Below are 22002 nucleotides of genomic sequence, written 5' to 3'. Positions count from 1 at the left end.
TCACTTGGTAAAATGATAGATGGTTCCTTCAAATTATAGGGTAAATGATTTATCCATATAATAAAGAATTATATGGTTTTCATATATTGTTAGGTATTGAGTGTGTGTATTTTCTCTTCAATGCTTTTCCAAGAATAATTGCATGCCATATTTATATTCTTTCTCTCCTACCCTCTCCAAGTATTTATTGTTCCTAGATCATAGCTCCTACGATCTAAATAAGTGGTATGAGAGCCAAGTTGATTTAACAAATGTATGTCTAGGCCATTTCTTTGAGATTCAAGTTATTATTTAGATGGAAGATTAAATTTTCTCCTTGGTGAGGCTTAAGCCTTTTATTTCCTCAAATCATTCACCATATGGATTTGGTGAAATCACTTGCAAGGTCCAAAGGGATCGTGACTAGTAAATCCCTTAAGAAATCATTAGTGAGCAGAAAAGGATTAAACCCTGTGGCTGTGGTAGCCATTGAAAGGGTTGTAGGAAGCTCCAAGATGAAGTATGATAATGATGACATGCCTCAAAACGGAGATGTGGTGGAGGAATTCTATATTTTAAATGATGTTAGTGTTTATGTGCCGTTTGATAATGGAAAGAATGTGTTGCATAAGTTTTTTTGCAAGAAAAAACACTAGTCCAAGTTTGAGCCTCGTGGAGGCATGGCCTCATGGCCAAGCTGCAAACCTGCATCTTTCGCAATGATGGTTCTTGCAAGAAGCAATGGTACATTCTCAAATACCTCAATAATCCTCATTATGTTGTTGTATTTGTTGATTCCACCCTGGAATACTACCTCACCCTCCAAGAATCAAGAGATTCTAGCCATGCATAAATTAAGGATGAATACATGGCATACGCTTGAGAGGAGAAGATGTACAAATAATCTGGTAGTTTCTTATTTTTACTCATCACTCCCCACACCCCAAACTGCAAAGTTGAACATTATAATGATGTGGAGGATACCATGGACACGACCTACACTTGGTTCACTACTTTTCAAGCCTCTAGAGTGCTCATTCTTCTCCTCAACATTCAAACTAACCCTTTGCTTGCCAAGATACCTGGGAAAAGGGTGACCACTATGCTAAGCATAGGGTCCCTCTCTAACCTCTCAAGAATAGAAAATGCAAGGATTTATAGCTTTGAAGGTTATAATGACATCGACATGAGTGACGACATAGTCTCCATGAATGTCATAGGAAATCGTGTGAATGACTTCGCTATATTTTATCTCATACCATCCATGCTTTTAGCCACCACTCACATGTTTCAAGAAGTTCAAAAAATTTCATAGAAATGAATGTTCACAAAAGAAAAAATGATGGCCATAGTGCATGGTGAGTTTGTGCTCCATAATAGGGGTAACGAAGGGTGTGGATGTCACGTGGTAGTATTCCAAAACATGATCCAAGCCTTTGGTTCATGTTTATATTCTCCCAATGATGGCTTGCTCACTACCTATGCATGAGATCCTAGAGTGAAGAGCCTCTTCTTTCTTCAGACTATAATGAGTACGTGTGGAATACTTCATATCAACTTTCAAATCACATCCAAAATGAGTGGAAGATTTTGGATATCTACCCATAACACTAAGAATTCGATTGGAATATTTTCGATGTTTCCAAATACTGTAACTATGTAAGATTTCAGAGGTTTTCCATTGCCAAATCCTTTTCCAATCAAATACTTATGATATTGGCCCTTCTCAATGGAATATTTTTTTCATAGCCAATTGCAATGGAATATTATCATTCTTGACCCCCTGCAACAAAAGAATTTTGTCACTCACACTAGTTGGGTCAAAACTTTTGACATCATACACAACAAGATGAAGACATTTGACATTATAACCTTCTAGGGGAAACTTCCATCATAGACCCATGCCAATGAAGATTTTCCCATCTAGGGCTTGTCCATACACTATTGGTATCAGAGTTGGCCCAAGTGTGTCATGTGGTATCAATATCTTTGGACCCTCATTTATCATAGTTGTGGGTCACCTACAAACCCATGTTTATGGATCAACCACAAAATGCCCTTGCCATTGATGTTCATTTTCTAGGCCAGACACTATCAATATCAAAGTTGGCCCATAAGCATTTTGGGTTTCAGGTTTAGGGTTTAGCCTTTGGAGTTTAAGTTTTAGGGTTTACAAGACCTTAGTAAATGTTTTTAATAAACACTTAAACAAAAGTTCAAAAATTCTTGTTAAATTGTTATAAAATGTTTATGGTTTAGGGGTTAGGGTTTAGGGTTATAAAATGCTTGGTGTTATGGGGGGTTAGGGTTTAGGGGTTAGGGTTATGGTTTAGGGGTTAGGGTTTAGGGGTTTAGGGGTTAGGGTTTAGGTTTGTAAAATGTTATAAAATTCTTAGGCTTTAGGGTTTAGGGTTATAAAATGCTTGGTGTTATAAAATTCTTCGGGACTAGGGTTACAAAATGGTTTTTAAAATGTTATAAAATGCTTAGTCTTTAGGATTTAGAGTTAAGGATTTCGGATTTATGCTTTATAATACTTTAGTAAATTCTTTTAATAAACACTTAAATAAAAGTTACAAAAACTTTTTAAAATTTTATAAAATGCTTAGTGTTTAGGTTTTAGGGTTTAGGGTTTGGGGTTTAGGGTTTAGCGTTTGGGGTTTAAGGTTTAGGGTTTAGGGTTTATGGTTTAGGGTTTAATGTTATAAAATGCTTAGGATTTAGGGTTTATGGTTTAATGTTATAAAATGCTTAGGGTTTATGGTTTATGGTTTAGGTTTTGTTGTTTAGGGTTTAGGGTTTGACGTCTAGCGTTTAATGTTTAGAGTTTAGGTTTTAGATATTATAACGCTTTAGTAAATTATTTTAATAAACACTTAAATAAAAGCTACATAACACTTTTTAAAATGTTATAAAATACTTAGGGTTTAGGGTTTACAGTTTAAGATTTAGGGATGGGGTTTAGGGTTTAGAATTTATGGTTTAGGGTTTAGGGTTTATAACATTTTAGTAAATCTTTTGAATAAACACATAAATAAAATTTACAAAAGTCTTTTTAAAATCTTATAAAATTCTTAGTATTTAGGGTTTTGGGTTTAGGGATTAGGGTTTAGGGTTTATAACACTTTAGTAAATGCTTTTAATAAACACTTTAAATAGCCATGCCCATTAAAACATGTGTCTTGCAATGCAGTTGAACGTTTGAGGCCATAGCTATACCACACCCTAAAAATTATTTAGGTTCAAAATTGTTTATTTCATCTAATAAATCCTCTTATATATATTGTGTACTTTTACAGCCATAGTTGTAACCCACCCTAAAATTGTTACTATGTACATATATTGTAGATATATTCTAGAACAATTATTGCAGCTTTGGAGGCATAACCGCAACACTTAACTTTTCAGTTGATGACATGTTTTAAATGACAAGTTTTAACTTCTAAATATAAAATTACAGTTTTTAATATAATATAATATGACAACTTGTATATATTTTACATATATATTTATTTTATAACAATCTTTATATATTATACATATGAGATGATTTTATAAGAATATGGCAGTGAATGTTTTAATTTTTTAGTATAATATCAGACTATAAAATAATGTAAATCATGATAAACCATAACGGTTTTGTATTTAGTAAAAGGTCTACTATATTAGACTATTTTTTCATGATATTTTTTTATGTTTTCAAAGTTTTAATATGTAAGTGGGTAGGTTTTATAAAAATATTAGGTTTGGTTTTAATATAATGTGTTATTATTAAATTTAGATTTAAGTTTGTTATTAAGTTTAAATTTTTAGGTTATTATTATTAGTTGGCTTAATTTTTTCATGATTATTTTAATTTTAATGTTAATATTAATAGTCAATCATTATAAGCCATGTTCAACCATTTTCGAACTATGTCTGAATATGTTTGACAATCAACACTCTTCAACATTGGTAAAATATAATTGCATATTATTATTGATTAATATTAATAGCTAAAGAGACTCAACCACATTAGATAAATGTAGTCAAACCTTGATAGACAATGTTTAACTAATTGACCATGATCAAATTTGGTCAACGCTATGTTGACCATATTTAACAATATTCAACTTGATGGCATAGTCCAACATAGTCAACCTTTCGAGAGTCAACATAAACAACCATAGTCAACCATGTTCAACTACAATCAAACAATCATTAACCATAGTAAAAAAATAGTTGGTGATGTATAACAATAATCACAGATTGTCACCCATAGTCTAACCATGGTGATCGATGTGGTTTACTATGATTGACCATAGTTATCTATGGCTATCGTGGTGGACGATTGTCAACCATAGTTTACTATATTTAGCACAGTTGATGATCCAATTGGATATTGGTGGCCACCCACCTATTCCACTTGGATATCAACACTGTCTCTTTCAGTTTTTTGGTTTCCTTAATTGTAGAAAAATTTACTATTTTTGGCATTTTTCGGGTCTTGAACTTCTAGAGCCATTTTGAGGCCCTAAATGACTTATTTAGGGAAGGCGCAGAGGCCAATTTTACCCCAAATGGGCTTTCCAATTTGCTTTTGGCCTAATCTTCGAGATCTTCGAAATGAGGTATTAGGATAGTGAAATGAAGATCGTATGCCAAAGTTACGACCCCTGGAAGTTGATGTAACTATTTACCCCAATGGGGCCCATAGTTTTGGTGCTTCATCTTCTAGGGTTAGGTTGCTGGATGTTTAGGGTGTTGCATTGTTTCTCAATAATAAATAGGTCTTCGAGCCTCATTGTAACATAGTTCAGAGGCATGTAGCTGCCACATCTCTTCTTAGAGATAAGCTACCATTGCCCAAGCTAGTTTATTTCCATTTTGTATGTAAGAATATTTCAATTCTTTGATATTAATGACGGTTTTATTTCTGCTTCAACTGTATGTTTATGTCTATATTTTTATTTTGTTGCATTCCTACATAAGTGTGGATCTTCGTAACATGCACTAGGAGTAAAAGAACTCCTCCCTAGGACCACTACAAGCACATGTCATAGTATAAGATGTTGAGTCGTTGTATTGAGGGATTCTTTGTTGTAAGGTGCAATAGTTGGAGTTTCTTTTGAATTAGGACATGTTGAGTAGAATTAAAGCTTGGATCCTCTTTTAGAGAGCACAATACCATGTCACAAGGATTGCTTGAAATGTGGATCCTAAGCTTAAATACCACACCACTTTGGAGGTGGCTTCCAACCACCACACGACACTTGCATATCTTCACTAAACTACCCTAATGTGGATATACCATAATAACTTATATTAGGTTGTTGCACACATGATCTAGTTTCTATTATTTTCCTAACTGACCTATCTTATAAAACTAGGAGAGTGTCCTCATTATCACAACTTAGTCACTAGATCATCCATATATTCTTGATGTAATCATATTGTAGCCCTTTTTTTGGTAATGCAAGGGTTAAATCTTGGGTGGATTATTGGGAACTAGGGTTTTTCTAAGATAAAATAAAGAGAAGTATCTCAGCACAAGCATTAACATGTTGCATGACCTAAGGCTTGTGAGGTGAAACCTTAGAAAATAACTGGAGCACTTAATGCTAATGGAGCTCATTTCATGCAAGTTTAGATAAATCTCATTGAGAACATGTTTATGAGTGAAAATATTTCAACTGTGAGATTGTTGGTGTGATTCTAGCTTATAGTGGAACCTTTGATGTACCTAAGAGAGCTTGGTGAGATGCCTTGATAGCCTACAATATTGTTGGCCAAAAATTGTAGATGGTAAATGATCTAGCCAGGATTTAGTAGGAGCTCTATTATCTTTGCTAGGGCGCACTAGAAAGACATGTTGTATAACATATAATGTCTAGGGGATTGTATTTTATCTTCATTTATGCTGTAATATGAACTGTACCCTTGTTGTCTAAAATTGCGTGATGTATTTCTAAGGATTTCACCTACCTTTTTATTTTAGGTTTTACTGTTTGGGTTTAGTCAATTCTTTCAATAAACACTTAAATAAAAGTTATAAAATTATTCTTAATAAATCATAGAATGCTTAGGTTTTAGGGTTTAGTGTTTGGAATTTGGGGTTTACGGTTTAGGGTTTAGGGTTTAAAACACTTTAGTAAATTATTTCAATAAACACTTAAATAAAAGTTACAAAACTCTTGTTAAAATGTTATAAAATGCTTAGGATTTAGGGTTTAGGGTTATAGCACTTTATTAAATGTATTTTAAAATGTTATAAAATTATTAGTGTTTAGGGACAGTGTTTATGGTTTAGGGTTTGGGATTTATGATTCTTTGGTAAATTCTTTTAATAAGAACATAAAAGAAAGTTACAAAACACTTGTTAAAATGTTATAAAATGCTTAGGGTTTAGGTTTAGGGTTTAAAATGTTATAAAATGCTTAAGGTTTAGGGTTTAGGGTTCACAAGACTTTAGTAAATTATTTTTATAAACACTTAAGAAAGGGTAGAAAACAATTTTTAAAATGTTGTAAAATGCTTAGTGTTTAGGGTTTAGGGTTTATGGTTTAGGTCTTATAACACTTCAATAAATTCTTTTAATAAACACTTAAAAAAATGTTACAAAACACTTTTTAAAATGTTATAAAATGCTGAGGGTTTAGGGTTTAAAATGTTATAAAATTCTTAGGGTTTAGATTTTAGGGTTTATAAAAAAAATTTAGTAAATTCTTTTAATAAACACTTAGAAAATAGTTAACAAACACTTGCTAAAAAGTTATAAAATGCTTAGGGTTTATGTTTGAGGGACAGTTTAGTAAATTCTTTTAATAAACACTTTAAAAAAAGTTACAAAACTCTTGCTAAATTTTTATAAAATTCTTAGGGTGTAGGTTTAAGGGTTTAGGGTTTATAACACTTTTGTAAATTCTTTTAATAAACACTTCAAAAAAGTTACAAAATGCTTATTAAAATGTTATGAAATGTTTAGGGTTTAGGGTTTTAAAAACTTACAAAACTCTTGCTAAATTATAATAAAATGATTAGGGTTTAGGGTTTATAACAATTTAGTAAAAATAAACAACTAAAAAAAAGTTACAAACGCTTGTTAAGACGTTATAAAATACTTAGGGATTAGGGTTTGGTGTTTAAAATGTTATAAAGTGCTTATGGTTTAGGGTTTAGGGTTTAGGTTGGAGGTGTGGGTATTAGGGTTTAGGGTTTATGGTTTATAATGCTTTAATAAGTTTTTTTATAAACATTTATAAAAAAGTTAAAAAATTGTTTTTAGGGTTTAGGGGTTTTTAGGGTTTTTAGGGTTTAGGGTTTATGGTTTTTTAAGGTTTATGGATTTTTATGGTTTATGGCTTTTTAGGGTTTCTAGGGTTAAGGGTCTTTTAGTGTTTAAGGTTTGGGGTTTAAGGTTAAGGGTTTAGGGATTAGGGGATTAGATTTTATAGAACTTTAGTAAATAGTTTTAGTAAACACTTTTGAAATGAAACACTTTTTAAAATGATATAAAATCCCTAGGTTTTAGGGTTTGGGGTTTAGGGCTTAGGGTTTAGGGTTTATGTTTTGGAGTTTATGGTTTAGATTTTATAAGACCTTAGTAAATTCTCTCAAGCTTTAGGCTTTAGGGTTTAAGGTTTATAAGACCTTAGTAAATTATTTTAGGGTTTATCCTTTAGGCTTTAAGCATTACGATATAGGGTTTAGGGTTTGGGGTTTACGGTTCAGGTTTTATAACACTTTAGTAAATTCTTTTAATAAACATTTAGGTCAAAGTTACATAACACTTTCTAAAACATTATAAAATTCTTAATGTTTAGGCTTTACAGTTTGGGGTTTAGGGTTTCTGGTTTAGGTTCTAGGTTTTAGGGTTTATGGTTTAGGATTTATAACACTAAAGTTACAAAAAAAAAATTAAAATATTAAAAAAATTAGTGTTTATGGTTTAGGGTTTGGGGTTTGTGATTTATAACACTTTAGTAAATTCTTTCAAGAAACACTTAAATAAAAGTTTAAAATGTTATAAAATGGTTAGGGTTTAGGTTTTAGCGTTTGGTGGTTTAGGTTTTAGGGTTTTAGGTTTATGGTTTAAGGTTTATAATACTTTAGTAAATGCTTTTAATAAACACTTAAATAAAAGTTACAAAACACTTTTTAAAATGTTCTAAAATGCTTACGGTTTAGGTTTTATGGTTTATAACACTTTAGTAAATTATTTTAAGTGCAGTGTTTGGGGCTTAGGGTTTAGGTTTTATAACACTTTAGTAAATTATTTTAATAAATAGTTAAATAAAAGCTACAAAATGATTTTTAAAATGTTATAAAATGATTAAGGTTTAGGGTATAGGGTTAACTGCTTGGGGTTTACAGTCCTCGGCTTAGGTTTTAGGGTTTATAACAATTTAGTATATTAATTTAATAAAAATTTAAATAAAAGTTACAAAACACTTTTCAAAATGTTATAAAATACTTAGGGTTTTGGGTTTAGGTTTTAGGATTTATAACACTTTATAAAATTCTTTTAATAAACACTTAAATGAAAGTTACAAAATGGTTTTTAAAATGTTATAAAATGATTAGTATTTAGAGTTTGAGGTTTGGGGTTTATGGTTTAGTGTTTAGGGTTCATGTTTTAGGGTTTAGGGTTTATAAGGATTTAGTAAATTCCTTTAATAAACACTTAAATAAAAGTTAAAAAACTCTTTTTAGAATGTTATAAAATTCTTAGGGTTTAGAGTTTGGGGTTTAGGGTTTAAGGTTTAGGGTTTATGAGGGTTCAGTAAATGATTTTAATAAACACATAAATAAAAGTTACAAAACACTTCTTAAACTGTTATAAAATGCTTAGAGTTTAGTATTTAAGGTTTAGGGTTTAGGTTTTGAGGATTTGGGTTTAGAGTTTAGGCTTTAGTGTTTAGGGTTTATAATGCTTTAGTAAATTAATTTTAATAAACACTGTAATAAAAGTTACAAAAAGATTTTTAAAATGTTATAAAATGATTAGTGTTTAGGGTTTAGGGTGGTTTAGCATAGGGTTTATGGTTTACAAGACTTTAGTAAATGGTTTTAGTCAATGCTTAAATAAAAGTTACAAAATTGTTTTTAAAATGATATAACATGCTTAGGGTTCAGTGTTTACAATTTGGCTTTTGGGATTTAGGGTTTAGGGTTTGTAAGACCTTAGTAAATGCTTTTAATAAATACTTAAATGAACATTCCAAAACGCTTTTTATATTGTTATAAAATGCCTAGGGTTTAGGCTTTTGGGTTTTGATTTTGGGTTTTAGGTTTAAGGTTTAGGGTTTAGGTTTTAGGGTTTATAACACTTTAGTAAATGATTTCAATAACCACTTAAATAAATGTTACAAAACAGTTTTTAAAATCTTATAAAATGCTTAGGATTTAGGGTTTAGGCTTTAGGGTTTAGGGTTTGTGGCTTCGGCTTTAGAGTTTAGAGTTTAGGCTTTAGAGTTTAGGGTTTAGGGTTTATAACACTTAAATAAAATTTACAAAATGCTTTTTAAAATGTTATAAAATGTGTTACATTTACGATTTAGGGTTTAGGGTTTGGGTTTTAGGGTTTAGGGTGTAGGATTTAGGGTTTGGGGTTTAGGGTTTAGGGTAGAATGTTTAAGGTTTATAAAATGCTTAGGGTTTAGGGTTTATGGTTTAGTGTTTAAGGTTTAGGTTTTAAGGTTTATAACACTTTAGTAAATGCTTTTAATAAACACTTAAATAAAAGTTACAGAACACTTTTAAAATGTTATAAAGCGATTAGGGTATAGGGTTTAGGCTATATTGTTCAGGGTTTAGGGTTTAGGGTAGGGTTGATGGTTTACAACACTTTAGTAAATTATTTTAATAAACACTTAAAAAAAATTACATAACCATTTTTAAAATGCTATAAAATTTTGAGGGTTTAGGGTTTGTGTTTAGGGTTTAGGGATTAGGGTTTTAAGTCTAGGGTTTAGGGTTTATAGTTTAGAGTTTAGGGATTATAACACTTTAGTAAATTCTTTTAATAAACATTTAAATAAAATTTATAACACCTTTGTAATTGTTTTAATAAACACTTAAATAAAAGTTACAAAAGATTTTTAAAAATGTTCTGAAATTCTTAGGGTTTAGTGTTTAGGATTTGGGGTTTAGGGTTTATGGCTTATGGTTTGGAGTTTAGGGTTAAGGGTTTAGGGTTTAGGGTGTAGGGATGAACCACCCCACCTTAGGTGGGTATCCGTTGCTACATATTTCACATAATGCATTCATCTAGTTGAGCCTCGAGGAGCTATGGAGAAAAATAAATAAAATAAAATAGGTTTATGGAGAAGGGTGGAAAAACAAAGGTCGGGGTATCTCATGTACCACAATTTTATCCCTCCTACACTCACATACCCAATTTTTGTCCTCCCTTATTATAGATACTTATAAAACTCTTAGGGTTTATGGTAGAGGGATTAGGATTTGGGGTTTAGGGTTTAGGATTTAGGTTTTATAACATTTTAGTAAGTTCTTTTTTTTTTCTACATAAAGGCTATCTAATTCATATATTAACTGTACAAGTGAAAATTACAAACTGTGAAGCAAGTCTTCCAGGGCTTCTGGTAGCTCTCTGGGAACCAAGAACAAAATTCTGAGGTCTCCCTCTCCGGGAAAGCCTTCACAAAACCAAACAGACCAAGCACAGAAGTAACGCTCCCACGCAGGGGCAGCACCAGACCACATATGCAAAACCAGAATTAGACGTCAGCGGGCTCCCCTTGGAGCCCCAGGAAGAGGATTCAAAACATTACTACCCACGCAGGGGCGAATTGCCAGATGGGATTGACTTAACAACCAGGGGCGAATTGCCAGATGGGATTGACTTAGCAACCAGACAAAATTGAAATTGAGAATTGACCAACTGAAAGTAAGACCAGACCAGCTCCCAATCAAAATTACAGAAGGCGAATATGTAGGCATCCACTGCCAGCCATCAAAACGAAAGCGCCAGAGAGAATTACCCGTGTCAATTTTAATCCTTACGATGTGTTGAGGAAGAAGGAAGGGACGCGAGGAAGGCATCAGCTTCGTCGGCAAGGCTGTTGTTCTCCACGATATACGCCCAGCCCTCTCCCTCTGGTCTACCCTCCCACATCTTTCGCCATGTTTCTTCATCAATATCCGGAGGAGCTGGTCCCACAGGAGGAAACGATTCGTGCTGTCCAGCCTCAGACGCTGGTGGCTCCAAAGCGGAGCTTTGTTCCCCTGCTTCCTGTACTCCTTGGACAATTTCTTTGCCTTTGCCCTCCGCTTGCTTCTTCTGCGAGTTTTGAGGGGCAGTTTCCCCATTTTCTTCCAGAGTTCTTGTGAACATAACTGAGATGTGGGCACTGAGCCCTGGGTTGCTCTCAGCACTTGGCAATGTGAAAACCACTGAGCCAAAGGAGGGAGGCTCTGAGTTGTCCTCATTAGCACTTCCAACCTCCAAAAACTGGCTGATGGGAAGTGGAGTAGCTTTGGCTCTTCGGTGGCAATAGCAGCAACAACAGTGGTGATGCTCATCCACTGCTGGAGCTCGCGAGGAAGAGCCTCTAGCTGGACCTCTCCTACACGGCTGTCGCTGACGGAGTTTAACCATGGTGAAACTGACTCTGCTCTTGTGTGTGTGCAGGTGAGCTTGGAGTCGAAGACTGAACCTATTACTTCCCAAATCTTTCTCTGGTACCCAATTTCCTCTCTGAGACCCGTTCCTTGGTGGCAAGGTGGACCAATTCCGGTTCTCACCCAGCAATTGAGCCAAGTGCCACCGACTACAAGACCAGTAACCAGAGAGGCTATGGCAGTGATAGTAACCACAAGAAACCCGACGGAGCTGCCACCGCCTCGGCTCTCTGCAATTCCTTCTTTTCCCAAATTCTCCAGACATACATTCCTTACGCCCTCCATCGCTCTTGTTATGCTCTGCCTCATGCTCTCGAAACAGGCGCGCATTAAGTGCCCTGTACAGATCCATAAACCTACCGCCCGCACCATTAATTCCATTAATCGCAGCTGGGGGTTCAAGTGCCAGTTGACGGCCTTCATATGGAAGCCGTATTGTCTACACGGGGCAGCCCATGCATAGCATGTGGCATGCCCAACGTTGCCGTCCCGCCACCCGCATCCGGGGTCTCTTTGTCCCTATGGATGAGACTCTCACATTCCTGCTTCCTTTGATTATTTGGGATGATGTTCAGGTGTCCCTCAAGGAAGGCCTTATCTGAATCAACCCCTATGTTGGCAAGAAGATCAGCCACTTTATTACCTTCTCTTTTAGTGTGATTGAAAGAGATAGCATTGTAGTTGCCAATTTCCTCCGCCATGCTACTGAGTCTGGCCTCTAGTCTCCAACTATTGGCGATTTTCCTGGCTTTCGATCCATTCTGGATCCGAATAGCCATGTTTATGAGTATTTGGGAGTCCCCCTCCACTATCAGTGGTTGAAGATTGTGTCTCCTTGCAGTAAGAAGTCCTTGCCACATGCCCTCCAGCTCTGCTGAATTATTGGTATCCCAACCTAGATTGCCAAAGTAGAGTTGTTGCAGAGTTCCTAGGTGATCTCTGATGATTCCTCCAAATCCTGCAGGTCCCGGATTGCCCTTGGAAGCGCCATCAAAGTTTAGTTTGTATGAATGGATAGGCGGGGCTTCCCAATTTTCCTTTTCCTTATCATTGTTATTTGCTGCTTGCTGAGAGGTTGGTTCTTGTGTCAGTTGCAGTCCCCAATTAGATAATATGTTTTTCTCATTGTCTTCAGTTGGGAGATCTTGTTGGGTCCAGGACTTCAGTAACATGGTTTCTTGGATGTTGGCGTGCATACTGTTCCATATGTCCTCCCTGTTCAAGCTGCTGTTTTTGAAAATGCGCCTATTCCGTTCCTTCCAAATATTCCATAGGAGAAAACCTGGAATTAGGTTCCACAGATGATTAAGCAGGCCACTTTTGTAAGGGCTTTTAGGCCATTGCCTAATGGTGTTTATTATGCCTCCCATTTCTCTGCAACGCCTTTGACTCCTAAATTCTATCTTCTCCCATAGTTGAGTAGCAAGCGGACATGAGTCTAGAAGATGCTGTAATGTTTCCTCATTCTGAAAGCAATTGTGGCAAACTGAGGGCCCATGGAAGTTGCGTTTTTGCAATTTGTCCCATGTGAGAATTTTTTTGTGTCCCACTAGCCACAGAAAGTGAGTGATTTTGGGCCATGTTTTGAAACTCCAAATTCTGGACCATAGAGGATCAGGTTTGACGGGAGGGTCTTCCAAAAGATTGTAGGCTTCAGAGGTGGAGTAAGCGCCCTTGGGGAGGTAGCCCCATCTGAGGATGTCGTCATTGATGTTGTGCTTAATTCTTCTTTTAGCCAATTCAGTGCTAAGGGCTGCTGCTTCCTGCGTTCTGTTGGTGGTGATTATTTGGCTGCTAGCAAGCCATTTCCTGAAGCCGCTTCCTGTGTCCGAATTCCAGAATTGGTGGACTTTGGCATGCTGTTGCTCTTGCCCTTCTGGAATAATAGCTGCTGGTAGTGCATTGGATAGTTTGGGAAGTTGGTTCCATGCATCGTGCCAGAATCTGGCATGTTGACCATTCCTTATTTCCCAGAAACTATGTTTCTGAATCAATTGGTGGTGCTGCTTGGCCGCATTCCAAATGAGTGAGCCTGTACTTGTGGGAGTGAGTCGAATAAGCTCTGCATGCGGCATATTGTTGGTGTATTTGGCAATCCAAATTCTGGCCCATGGTTTGTCCGGATTTGTTAACCATTGCCACCAGATTTTGGCGGTCATGATGATATTACTGTGTTCAGGGTCTCGGAGGCCAATTCCACCTTTGTGCTTGGGCTTGCTGGTGGTGTCCCATTTAACAAGCGCCCATTTATGATTGGTAGCTGAACTTCCCCAAAGAAAATTGCGCTGTAAGTTTCTCAGCCTTTTCAGGACCCATTTAGGAGCAGCTAGGATGGAGAACAAGTATAGGGGCATGGCTTGAAGGATGGCTTTGAGGAGCACTGCTCTACTTGCTAAGTTGAGGGAGCGGTGAGTCCACAGGTTCAATTTACCTTCCATTTTCTCAATAAGTCGTCTCCAAGCTGGTTGCTTTAAGGCAGAGGCGGTGAGAGGCGCTCCCAGGTAAGTGGAAGGGAGAGAGGCCGTTTGAAAACCCAGAATGCGAGAGACAGCGCGCTTGACAGAGGGAGGGGTATGGAAGAAGAAAATTTCGGATTTTGTGCTGTTGATTTGGGTGCCTGAAGCTTTGGAGAAATCATTAAGCAAAGATTTCAGACAGGAGGCTTCCTGAGCAGAGGGATGGCCATACAGCATGGTATCATCCACAAACTGCTGGTGGGTGGAAGCAGGGGAGTTGTGGATTGAGATACCCCGAATATGATTATCTTGCCTAGCTTGCTTGATGTGCCGACCTAGGCCCTCCGCCATTATAACAAATAAGAAGGGGGATAAAGGATCCCCTTGCCTGATGCCTCTGGAGGGCTTGAAGGGGTTGGAAGGCAGCCCATTGACAAGAATGGAAAAGTGAGAGGAGGAGATGAGGCTCATTATCCATCTTACCCAAGTGGCACAGAAACCAAAGGCTCTCAGCATGTTCTGAATATAGGCCCAGCTGAGTTTGTCAAATGCCTTGGATAGGTCAAGCTTGAGTAACATGCCCGCTTTTTTGGAGAGCTTGAGTGAGTGAGGGATCTCATGGGAGAGCATTATACCATCCATTATTTGTCGACCTTCCACATAGCCTGATTGCTCAGGTGAGATGATTTGAGGGAGAAGGGGCTTGAGCCTGTTGGCTATGACTTTTGTAATGACTTTATAGAGAACATTGCATAGGGCTATGGGCCTGAATTTGTCAGGGGTGATGGAGTTCTCTTCTTTGGGAATAAGAGTGATGAAGGTAGAGTTTAGAGAGGGCAGCATCCATCGAAGGGCTCGAGATTCCTCTACAATTTGCCAAACCTCTACCTTAATCATATCCCAGAAAGCATGAAAAAAATCAGTGGTAAAGCCATCAGGACCGGGAGCCTTACCTTCTTTAAGCTGCGCCATTGCTTCATCCACCTCGTGGCTGAGAATCGGGCTCATGAGCAGATCGTTTTGCTCCTCCGTTATTAACCTGGGAATGTTGCTTGTGATTTTCTCTATAACTGCCGTCCGATCCCCTGTTTGTTCTTGGTGGACTTGTTTGAAATGATTGAGGAGGGTTTCCTCAATTTTCTCATGCTCCTCCTCTTTACCTCCTTCCTGGTTCTGGATGAATGAGATCTTATTGTGCATTCTTCGTTGCACTGTAGTGTTGTGGAAGAATTTGGTATTACGCTCTCCTTCTTTGAGCCATCTCACCCTTGATTTCTGTTTCCAATAAATTTCTTCTTGTTTTCTTCTTTCCTCAAGTTGATTGTAGATGCGCTTTTCTTCTTCTAGTGTAGCCTCTGTATGCCCTGAATTGATGACCGTCTGGTGGAGAAGCTTGAGCTCCTGATTGAGTTGTTGTTGGGCTTCGAAGATGTTCCCAAAGGTCTCCTTATTCCATTGTTTGAGGTGACTTTTTAGGTACCTTAGTTTCTGCTGGAGTATGAACATTTTGGTGCCCTCTGGAGGAACAAAGGAGGCCCAAATAGTTTTGACGAAGTCCTTGAATGCCGGGTGGGTTAGCCAGAATTTTTCAAATCGAAATGGCTTCCTGGTGCTGCTCCCTGGTCTTTGCCATTGCAGGGCAATTGGCCAGTGATCCGACCCAGAGTGAGCCAGAATCTCCGCATTGAAATCTCCCCCGATGTGCACTGCGTTGTCCGATAGCAGGAATCGGTCCAACTTGGAGGCAATCTGATGCTTCCCTTTCCTGTGATTGCTCCAAGTGTAGATACCATTACAAAAGGGCAGATCAATAAGGGAGGCATTTAGGATGAAATCCTTGAAGTGTTCCACTTCAGGTTCCAATCTGGTTCTTCCCCCGATTTTATCCTCTAGTCGGGTGATCATGTTAAAATCCCCCGCCACAATCCAGAGAGGATGTTGTCTGCTGTTACTGAGTGCCTCGATGGTGTCAAGGAGTATTTTTTTACTGCCTCCATCCTGTGGGAAGTAAACATTAGATAAGTTCCCATGTACCTGAGTGCCTATAATGTGAAAGGCTGCCTGAATGAGATGGTGGGCTGCATGGAAATCCGTAAGAGTTATAGCTTGAGTGTTCCAGGCTATGGCAAGTCCTCCCGAGGCTCCAGTCGCATCCACAGCCACAGAATGGCAGCCCGGCCAGGCCTTGGAGAGTATTCGTCCCAGAGTATCGCTAGTACATTTGGTTTCTTGAAAGAAGCATATGTGCGGCTTCTCCATTTTTATCATGTTTTTGAGCATTCTATATTTTGCAGGGCCGTTAAGGCCTCTAAGATTCCAGGAGATGAGCTTCATTGATAACTGGGTTGAGAGGGGCTGAAGTATTTCGTAAGCTTCGCATAGTGGCCTGAATCCACTAGGACTTCTCCAAGCTCTATTGTTCTTTGAAGAACTGTTTTCCTTCCTCTCTTTTTAAAATCCTTTGGACGCAATCTACCATCCCAGGTGCTTCCCGCTTGAATCCCTAACTGCTGTTGTTGATAGACTTTGGAGATGACCATCTCCAACTTTTCTAGGTCAGTTTCAGCGATGGATTCAAAGGCCCTTTTCCTGCATGCTAACTCTAGTTCATTAATGTCCAGCCCGTGAAGGTCCACGTTTTCAGCTTCTTCCTCCATTATTTCTATGACACTGTTGTCTTCCTGTGCAGGCTCTGAAGTCTGGGCAGATTTTTGTTTCCCGTCTATCTCCATATTCTTGGTGTAATCCCCAGATCCTCCTGATTTCTAGATAAAATGGTGGGAGTAATGATAGGGGTTTTCGAGTTGGGGGGGGGGGAGGAGGGAGGGGGGCGGCTTGAGGAGGATGGATGGTCAGTTTTGCTGGGATTTTCCATGGGTCGTTCTTCCGGAATGTTGTTGAGGATTTCAAAACTATTCTTGGATGCTTGGTCTTTGTGGTTATTCGATTGAGACTTTTGCCCGCTGGCATTTTTCCGGTGCGATCGCCTTCTGCTGGTTACTTTGGTGAACCCATCTTGATTTGGCTTGGTGGTGGGGTTCTGAGACAGATCTGGGGCATTTAGCGGACAGTCCCTGAATAAGTGCCCCAGAGCATGGCATCTTCTACATCGGAAGGGCACCTGTTCGTAGTCCAAGGGCTGAATCCATTCCTCATCCCAGTGGGAGAGTGTTATCGACTCTGGCAGCGCTTCATTTAACCTTATAAAGACACATATGCGAGCATATGAAATGAATCTGCGGGATTTGGTTTCTTCAGCTGTCCTGATGTATTCTCCCACACCATTTCCAATTCTTCTGAGTGAATCTTCGTCCCAATATTCATCAGGGAGTCCATATAGCCGGATCCAAACTGGTGCCCAGGTTAGGTCTTCTTTATCTGGGTTAAATCTGGGTTTCCAGTCTCGCATGTACAGCCCTGCAGCATTGAAGAAATGTGGGCCTGTACCTAGCACCCTGAGTTTGTCTTCCACACAGTAGAAGATGACTGTGAAGAAGCCCTTCGGTCCTAGTTGTAGCAGCACATCTCCCTTTGGTTTCCATTTGGCTGCTATCCAACCGTTGAGGGCTTTTTCTGTTGGCCATAAACCTATAAATTTTCCTATGATTGCATGCTCTTTCATAAATTCTATCCTGGCATTTACCAGGTGCCCTTGTAGTTCGATTCTGGGCCTCTCTGCAGCTACAGGTTTGCAGGTGGCTGAGGTGGCCTTTGGCGTTTCTTCTTTGTCATTTTTCCCCTTGTCCTGTGGTCCTTTTTCCTGACCTTGCTGATCTTCTGTATTGCTGTTCCCTTGCCCTGTGGCACTTTCATTGTTTATTATTCCTCTGCTAATCGAACCGAAAAGGATATCCGAATCCTTCTCCGTCTGCATTGGGGAGGGCCCGGGTGCCCCCCCCTGTGGTGTTTCCATAGCGCCTGGCCTGCGCAGTGCTGAGGCGATGCGATCACCGTGCCTGGAATGGGTCAGGGATTGCAGGAAGCGCTTCAATCTGAGGCGCCGTCACGGGTTTTCAGAGGAACCCTAATCGCTTGCAGAGCCGCCGGTCATATTGAGAGCCGAGCAAATCTTCCCCGACAATGAACTCGGAATTTTCATTTTAGTAAGTTCTTTTAATAAGCACTTAAATAAAAGTTACAAAAAGTTTTTAAAATGTTATAAAATTCTTAGGCTTTAGCATTTAGGGTTCAGGGTTTATAACACTTTATTAAATGTATTTAATATACACTTAAATAAAAGTTTCAAAACACTCTTCAAAATGTTATAAATTAATTAGGGTTTAGGTTTTAGGGATTAGGGTTTAAAGTTTATAAAACTTTAGTAAGTTTTTTTATTAAACATTTAAAACAAGTTACAAAACACTTTTTAAAATGTTATGAAACAATTAGGGTTTAGGTTTTACGGTATAAGCTATAGGGTTTAGGGTTTAGGGTTTATAACACTTTAGTAAACTATTTTAATAAACACTTAAATAAAAGTTACAAAACACTTTTTGAAATGTTATAAAAGGCTTAGGGTTTAGAATTTAGGGTTTAGGTTTTTCATTCTAGGGTTTTTAGTTTAGGGTTTAGTTTTTATGGTTTAGGGTTTATAACACCTTAGTAAATTATTTTGATAAAAGCTTAAGTAAAAGTTACACATTTCTTTTTAGAATGCTATAAAATTCTTAAGATTTTGGGTTTATAAGACTTTAATAAATTCTTATAATAAACACTTAAATAAAAGTTAAAAAACACTTTTTAAAATGTTATAAATTGGTTAGGGTTTAGGGTTAATATTCTAGGGTTTATAAGACTTTACTAAATCCTCTTAATAAACACTTAAATAAAAGTTAGAATTTTTTTTAAGATGTTACAATTTGATTAGGGTTTAGGGTTTATGGTTTTGTGTTTGGCGTTTAGAGTTTAGGGTTTAGGTTTTATAACACTTTAGTAAATGATTTTAATAAACACTTAAATAGAAGTTAATATATTTTTTAAAATGTTATAAAATTATTTGGGTTTAACGTTTAGGGTTTAGGGTTTAGGGTTTAGAGTTTAGGGTTTAGGGTTTAGGAGTTTAGAGTTTAGGGTTTAGTGTTTGTGGTTACAGTTTAGGGTTAGGCGTTTATAACACTTTAGTAAATTCACTTAATAAACAATTAAATGAAAATTACAAAATGCTTTTCAAAATCTTATAAAATGCTTAGGGTTTAGGGTTTAATATCCACAGTTTGGGGTTTAGTGTTTAATGCTTAGGGTTTAGTATTTATGAATTAGGGTTTATGGTTTGGGATTTAGGGTTTAGGGTCTAGGGTTCGGGGTTTTCTGTTTAGGTTTAGGGTTTAGTGTTTAGGGTCTACAACATTTTGGTAATTTATTTCAATAAACACTTAAATAAAAGTTACAAAACAATTTTTAAAATGTTATAAAATGGTTAGGGTTTAGGGTTTATGGATTGGGGTTTGGGGTTTAGGTTTTGGGGTTTAGGGTTTATGTTTTTGTGTTAAGGGTTTATGGTTTTGCATTTATGGTTTAGGGTTTGTAACACTTTAGTAAATTCTTTTAATAAACACTTAAAAAAAAGTTACAAAATTCTTCTTAAATTGTTATAAAATTCTTAGGGTTTATGGTTTAAGGTTTAGGGCTTGGGGTTTATGGTTTAGGGTTTAGGTTTTAGGTTCTATGGTTTAATTTTTACCACAATTTAGTAAATTATTTTATAAAACACTTAAATAAAAGTTACAAAATGCTTTTAAAAAAGTTCTAAAATGCCTGCGGTTTATGGTTTAGTTTATAGGGTTTAGGGTTCAGGGTTTATTGTTTACGATTTATGTTTTAGGGTTTAGGGTTTGGGGTTTATCGTTTAAGGTTCATGGTTTATAAAACTTTATTAAGAGCTTCCCCTTCTCTCCCGCCCCATCACTCCCCCTACCACCCCTTCTCTCTCTGCCTCCCTCCCTCTCCCTCTTTGTCTCTCCCTCCCTTCCTCTCTCCTTCTCCCTCTCCCTCCCTCTGCTCCTCCCTTAACCCTCCCCCTCTCCCTCTCTCTCTACCTTTCCCTCTCCCCACTCTCTTCCACTCCCCCTATCCTTCTTCTGCTTTCTCTCCCTCTCCCCCTCTCACTCTCTCTCCCTCACCCGCTCCCCCTCCTTTTCCCTCCCCCCCCCCCCCCCCCACATATCTCTACCTCCCCCTCTCCCTCACCCTATCCTCCTCTCTCCCCAAATATCCCACCCTTTCTCTCCCCCTCCCATCACTCCTCCTACCAACCCTTCTCCCTCCACCTCCCTCCCTCCCTCTCTCCCTCTTCCTCTATCTCTATCTCTCCCACTATCTCCCTATCTCCCCCTCTCCCTCCCTCTCCCTCTCTCTCTCCCTCCCCCATCTCTCTCACTTCCCCTCTCCCTAACCCTATCCTCCTCTCTCCCCAATCTCTCTCTCCTCCTCTCTCTCTCTCTCTCCCTGCCTCCCTTCCCTACCACCGCTTCTCTCTCCCCCTCCCTCCCCATCTCTCTCTCCATCTCTCTCCCCATCCCTCCTTCTTTGTCTCTCCCTCCCTTCCTCTCTCCCTCTCCCTCTCACTCCCTCTCCCCCTCCCTTGCCCCTCCCCTCCCCATCTCCCTCTCTCTCCCCCTCTCCCTCTCCCACTCTCTTCCCCTCCCCCTTTCCCTCATTCGCTCTCTTTCGTACCCCCCCTCTTACTTTCTCTCTCCCTATCCCCCTCCCCTCTCTGTTTCCCTCCCTGTCTCTCCCGCCACATATCACTACCTCCTCTCTCCCTCACCCTATCCTCCTCTCACCCCCATCACCCACTCCTTCTCTCCCCCTCCCATCACTCCCCTTACCACCCCTTCTCTCTCTACCTCCCTCCCCCTCTCTCTCCCTCTCCCTCTCCCTCTCCCTCTCTCTATCTCTCCCACTATCTCCCTATCTCCCCATCTCCATCTCCCTTCCTCTCTCTCTCTCTTCTCTCTCTCTCTCTCTCCCCCTCCCTGACCCTAACCTTCTCTCTCCCCCATCTCCCTCTCCGCCTCTTCCTCTCCTCCTCTCTCCCCCATTTCTCTCTCCTCCTCTCTCTCTCTCCCTACCTCTCTTCCTTCCCACCCCTTCTATCCCCCCATCCCTCCCCATATCTCTCTCCCTCTCTCTCCCCATCCTTCCCCCCTTGTCTCTCCCTCCGTTCCTCTCTCCCTCTCCCTATCTCCCCCTCTCCCTCTTTGTCTACCTCTCCCTCTCCCACTCTCCTCCCCTCCCACTATCCCTCTTCTGCTCTCTCCCCCTCTCACTCTCTCTCCCTCTCCCTCTCCCCCTCTCTGTTCCCCTCCCCCTCTCTCCCCCCACCTATCTCTACCTCCCCCTCTCCCTCACCCTATCCTTCCCTCTCCCTCTGTCTCTATCTCTCCCATTATCTCCCTATCTCTCTCTCTCTCCCCCCCCCTCTCTCTCTCTCTCTCTTTCTCCCCCTACTACCACACCCTGACTCCCTCTCTCTCTCTCTCTCTCTCTCTCTCTCTCTCTCTATCCCCTCCTACCACACCCCCACTCCCTCTCTCGCTCCCTCCCCCTCTCTCTCCTGCTCCTTACTCTCATTATTTCTGTCGCTCTCATTATCACCATCATATCATCAAACAACCTAATTTAGGATGTCATTTAACAAATAAAAACATAATCATGGGTATCTTAATCATATCATTTTACATATATAATCCACATCATGTAGCAAACAAAAAGATCTTATGAATTGGAAATCAATAATCATCATATTGTTTAAGAAATACAATCATTATATCATCGAAGAAATAATAAAACAAATACTTACATAATTTTATACAAATTAAACTTGCAAAAAATATCTACACATATTATCTAATTAGCAAAAAGACAACCATCATATCACATAAACAAACAAACAAAAGTTTTCAGTTAAAAAAAATGTTTTTTTAAGCTTCTTTTCACATTTAAA

The 22002-nt window shown here is 38.6% G+C and overlaps 1 protein-coding gene across 1 annotated transcript; it reads right to left on the bottom strand.

Moving 5' to 3' along the window:
• Positions 1-12020: 12020 nt before the first annotated feature.
• LOC149240886 (uncharacterized) lies at positions 12021-16316 on the bottom strand. The gene is made up of 2 exons (XM_089370347.1): positions 15435-16316; positions 12021-15230 (listed from the first exon to the last, which is right to left on the bottom strand). Exons 1-2 carry the CDS (start codon positions 16314-16316, stop codon positions 12021-12023), a joined length of 4092 nt encoding a protein of 1363 aa, XP_089226473.1.
• Between the last annotated feature and the right edge of the window lie 5686 nt (positions 16317-22002).

Source organism: Pinus tabuliformis, chromosome 8, assembly GCF_031772625.1.
Source record: "Pinus tabuliformis cultivar Carrire ecotype Pingquan chromosome 8, CPIR1, whole genome shotgun sequence".
Taxonomy (NCBI): Eukaryota; Viridiplantae; Streptophyta; class Pinopsida; order Pinales; family Pinaceae; genus Pinus; species Pinus tabuliformis.
Note: the sequence above shows the minus strand (reverse complement) of the source record. Positions and strands in the feature narration are given on the sequence as shown.

What these genes read in the sequence shown, in the direction of transcription:
- LOC149240886 (XM_089370347.1), bottom strand. Translation starts at nt 16,316, where the DNA reads ATGGAGAAGCCGCACATATGCTTCTTTCAAGAAACCAAATGTACTAGC. An exon ending in TCAAGCTTCTCCACCAGACG is followed by an intron (nt 15,231 to 15,434) that starts GTCATCAATTCA and finishes TCATTCATCCAG; the next exon opens with AACCAGGAAGGAGGTAAAGA.